The sequence below is a fragment of the Vigna radiata genome, chromosome 1 (assembly GCF_000741045.1).
Source record: "Vigna radiata var. radiata cultivar VC1973A chromosome 1, Vradiata_ver6, whole genome shotgun sequence".
NCBI lineage: Eukaryota > Viridiplantae > Streptophyta > Magnoliopsida > Fabales > Fabaceae > Vigna > Vigna radiata.
Genome location: NC_028351.1, coordinates 36412271 through 36417437, shown reverse-complemented (window position 1 = coordinate 36417437; position 5167 = coordinate 36412271). Strand labels below are relative to the sequence as shown.

Genomic DNA, 5167 nt, shown 5'->3' with positions numbered 1-5167 from the left:
TGGTGAGTGTGAGGAGGAAGTTGATGGTGCTGGTGAGTGTAGGCAGGAAGCTGATGGTGCTGGTGAGTGTGAACAGCAAGGTGATGGTGTTACTCAGTGTGACCAGCAAGTACATGGTGCTGTTGAGTGTGAACAGCAAGTTCATGGTGAAAATACTGTACCTGTTGAAGAAGATATATGTCAGGGTGATGGTATTGTTGAAGGTCATATTGAAACTCAGTGTGAAGGAGATAATGGTACTGTCCGTACTTGTAGTTCTAGTGGTGAGGATGACAATGGTGATGTTAATGCTGATTATATGGAAGGCTTGGTTGACTGTGATATACAAGAGGATCTTGGAGATGGAAATCGCTTTAGTGATATAGAAATTGATGTGGAATATGATGGAGAATCANCCACTGGGTTTTCTGATAGTGATATGGATGATGGCATAAAGTGTGATGATAACAGAGGGTTGTCTGATGAAGAATGGGAATCTGAAGACCTCGATAGTGGAGCAGAAAGTGATGCAACAGATGATGAAGAGAGTTATGGCAAGTTTGTGACATTTACTATGCCTAAATCAATGGTTGATTACAAGTGGGATTTGGGGACGTATTTTGCTCAGAAGGAAGATTTGTTGGATGCCCTAAAAACCTATGCAATTCAAAATGGTAGAAATATTAGATACGTAAAAAATGATAAGAAAAGGGTTAGGGCTAAATGCATGGGATCTAAAGGAAAGTGTCCCTGGTTGGCATATTGTGGTTACATGGATTCAATAAAAACATGGCAATTAAGGACTATTGTTGACAACCACACTTGTAGTAGAGAACACAAGGTAGGATTACTCAATTCAAAATGGCTGAGTAAGAGGTTGGAGAAAACTGTTAGAGAAAATCCCAGAGTGAAGGGAGTGGACATTGTTCAGAAGGTAAATAGAAAGTGGAATGTAGGTGTATCTCAATCCATGGCTTATAGGGCTAAAGCCATTGCTTCTGACCATGTTGATGGGTCTTTCAAAGAGCAATATAAAAGGATCTTTGATTATGCAAATGAGATCCTAACTCGTAATCCTGGATCCANAGTTCAGGTTAAGGTTGAACCAAATGAAACCCTGCAAGGACCTATATTTAGGAGGTTTTATGTTTGTCTAAAAGCCTGCAAGGACAGTTTTGTGTCTTGCAGGCCTATTATAGGGCTAGACGGTGCTTTTTTGAAAGGTAAATATGGTGGGGAAATGTTGACTGCTGTTGGAAGGGACGCAAACGACCAAATGCTACCTATTGCATATGCCATTGTGGAAGTGGAGAACAAGGCAACTTGGAAATGGTTTATAGAACTTCTGGTTGAAGATCTTGGTGGGACGACAATATGTGCATCATTTACATGGATGTCAGATCAACAAAAGGTACCAAAATAAAGACCTCTGTTACAATTCTTGTACATTCATGTGTGTTAAATTATTTTGTGATACACATCTTNTTACTTTGTTATTGATATAACAGGGTCTATTGCAAGCTTTTCAAGAAATTCTTCCAAGAGTTGATCACAGATTTTGCGTTAGACACCTATACGCTAATTTCAGAAAACAATTCCCAGGGAAACAACTCAAGAGGTTGATGTGGAAGGCAGCTACAGCAACCACTNCCCAAACATGGGAAAAGGAAATGACAAATATCAAAGAGCTGAACGTTGAAGCTTTTAAATATCTGATCAAAATCCCTCCCAGGTTTGTTTTTCATAACCTGATAATTATTTTGGTTCTGTTTCAATTCTTGCCATAACATGAACATTGATAATTATTTTGGTTCTGTTTTAATAGTGCTACAACTGATAAATATTTTTCCTAACATGTTACCATGTAGACACTGGTCCAGATCATGGTTTACAACCACAAGTAAATGTGATACATTAGTCAACAACATGTCAGAGGCATTCAACAGTGTTATGCTGCATACAAGGTCCAAGCCAATAATAAGCATGATGGAGGACATCCGGATTTACATCATGAAAAGATGGGCAAGTAACAGAACAAAATGTCAGACATTGAGTGGGGTCATTTGTCCTAAAATCAAGAGTAGACTAAATAAGGAGTCCCAGTTAACTAAGTTCTGGATTCCAAGGTATGGTTCAATATGAGCATCATGTAACATCACTTATTTAAGTTGTGCCATCACTGAAAAGTGGTTGTTCTTTTGCAGTTGGTCAGCAGAGAAGTTATTTGAAGTCCGTCATGCCTCTCAAGTTGGGGAGAAGCTTGTGGTCGATCTAGACAAACATGAATGCAGTTGCAGGAAATGGGCTGTCTCAGGAATTCCATGTTGTCATGCGTTGGCTGCTGTGAAGTTTCTCAACTTAGATGCAGAGGACTTCATACCTGGTTGGTTTAGGAAGGCCACATATGAAGAGACATACTCTTCAATTGTCTACCCGTTAAATGGAAAAAACCTGTGGCAGGTTACACCATACAGCGATGTATTCCCTAAAAGAAAAAGTGAAGTGTATAAAGCAGGGATGATTGCATATTTCAATGATACAACTGATTAAATCACGAGGTTAATTTTATTAAGGGTTTTAAGTTACTTTTTAATTTTTTATTAACTATAAAAATCTCTAATCATATAAACGATATTTGGTAATTAAGTTTTTTTATAATTTGTAAGGATTCTAAACACTAGTTCAAGTAGCATTTTTTAAAACAATAACTTTTAAGTTTTTTCATATTTATTTTCCTTTTATTCTCATAATACATATTAAATGAGTGTTTAATGGTGCCATTTTTTACTATTTTTATATTTATTGATTAACTACTTCCATATATATTCATATATGCATATTTTAACAAGTTAGTTAACAACCTTTCTTTATAATTATTTTCATTCAACTATCAACTATTTTTTTATGTTTTTAATTGTAGTAACTAAAACTAACTATTTATATTCATTTACTCAATCATGCTACCTATTTCTTTTTTCTTATTTCTACACTTATAATCAACTTTGAATTTACATAGTGAAATGTATATAACAAAAACTCCTCTTATACTTCACAAGTTTTATTATCCGATACTCGTTTTTCAAATTTTTTCAGTTTTCTCTAAACTCGTCCTTTATAAGATATGTAGGTGGGATGCCTGTAGAATTTTTTTAGATGTTCAAATCAGTACATTAGTCAGAGATTTTACTCAAAAGTGTGAATAATGACAAAAGTGAAGTCAAAACTTGAATAAAATAATATTTATAGAAGAATTGTACAAACCATAGACCCTATCTAGGTAGGCCTCGATCGTAGGTGCACTAATCTATTGGTTTAATGACCATCTTACCTGTAAGGATCTGCAACCATTTTTTGCTAAGTTAGGCATGTGCTGATGTCTTTGTCATCTTTGGAGTGCAATCCTTAGTATCCGATAAGTAGCTCAACTTTTACAAAGTATGTGCTATTCGACATGTGAGCTCCTCTTGCCACAAGGTACCTGGTACTCGGTATGAGAGATCTTATTTATGTTTAGTTAATCAATCATGTTAAGGTCATAGTTGATGGGGCTGAAGGATTTTCGACCACATTTAGTACATCAACCCCGAGTCTTTTCATGTCTTCAAGCCATGAAAAGAGTACGAGTAGTCAGTCTGTAGTTGAGTTCCTACAAATATAGTGTTAGTATCTGGTAGTTAGATATCATGATCTTGCAAAAGAATTTTGCAAATAAAATTTGTTATCTTTAGTCATAACCGTAGTAGGTCCCCAACCTCGAGAAGCATAGTGGCGAAGGGATTTGAATGATGGGATGTCAAATCTAATGAGATGTAAATGATATGGGCAGGTGTGGTGTAGAGCATTGGGGGTGTTCAATCGAGTTGGTGATATGCTCGATTTTAAGTCTTGAGTAGAACTTAACTAATACTTTATCAATGAACTATTGCCCATTGTTCATGATAATGGTTTGAGGAATCCCATATCGGAAGATTAATTTCTTCCACACGAAACCCTAAACCTGTTGTGTCGTGATGGTGGCTAAAGGCTTGACCTCAATCCCCTAGTTGAATTAGTCGATACAAACTTATAGAAACTTAACTTGTCCCCTGCCTGGAGTAAAAGGGCCTAGGATGTCCATCCCCCACTTCGCAAAAGGCAACAAGGAGAAGATGTGATGTAACTTTTCCTGCCAATGATGTATGAGGCTCCCGTGTTTTTGACAAGGTTTTCATTTTTGGACGTAAGCAACGTAATATGCTTCCATTGTAGGTCAAAAGTACCCAATTTTGAGGGTTCAGTTCATCATTGTTCATGTCCCAGAATGGTAGCCACATATCCCTTCATGGGTCTCGCGGATAATGTAGTTGGTGTTGTCCAAGGTAATGCATGCAACCAAGGCTGACTATACCCTCTTCTATATAGGTCGTCACCCAATATGTGTAGCTAACGATTTTTCTCACGCAATCCTTATCCTCCCCTTTCGAAACATCTTTGGTCTTCAGGTAACTAACATAAATATCCATCCACATTGTCCCTCCTCCACCCCCCCCCCCAAGTTGATGACCATGCACTCACCCATTGCATCGGGAGATGGGGATGATAATACTTGTTGTAGGAGAGATTTGTACCTCTCTTTCTTCTTGGTGCTAGCTAGCTTGGAGAGAATGTCAGTTCTCATGTTGTCTACGTGAGGTATGTGCTCGATATTCACCTCAACCAAGGTGCCGAGCAAGTTCTGTTAGAACTGTTGCAGCGGAATTATTAGTGTGGAATAACAAACCAAGAGGGTTTCTAATTCAAACGTGTGCCTTTTAATTTCGTCTCAATTTCACTTACTACGCAAATAATAAATATAAATAAAAGAGTAAGNTTGAGAGAAATTTGCACAGATGATTTTTATACTGGTTCGAATCTTACCAATCCTACGTCCAGTAGCTTATCTCAAACCGAGATAAACAGTCCACTATCACAAAACAATTACAAATAATAATCACAAAGAAAAATAATTTGTAAAAGTTTAGAAACCACCTCTCTTGATACCACAAGAGATGAACCTGCACCTCCTTTGAATCTTCACAAAGGATGAGACACCTCCTCCTAATACTTCATGAAGGATGAAACACCTCCTCCGAATACTTCACGAAGGATGATCCTCTTCCAAACACCTCCTCAGACGTACCAAGGATGAACCAGCTATTCCTCCGTCACC

General features: G+C 37.4%; 1 protein-coding gene across 1 annotated transcript in view; it reads left to right on the top strand.

Moving 5' to 3' along the window:
* LOC111241682 overlaps window positions 1-2529 on the top strand; it is a 5020-nt gene extending 2491 nt beyond the window's left edge. The window contains exons 2-5 of the mRNA XM_022780979.1: window positions 43-1390; window positions 1488-1711; window positions 1848-2105; window positions 2184-2529. Coding sequence (XP_022636700.1) covers window positions 43-1390; window positions 1488-1711; window positions 1848-2105; window positions 2184-2529 — 2176 coding nt within the window. The remainder of the gene's footprint in view (window positions 1-42; window positions 1391-1487; window positions 1712-1847; window positions 2106-2183) is intronic.
* The last annotated feature ends 2638 nt before the right edge of the window (window positions 2530-5167 follow it).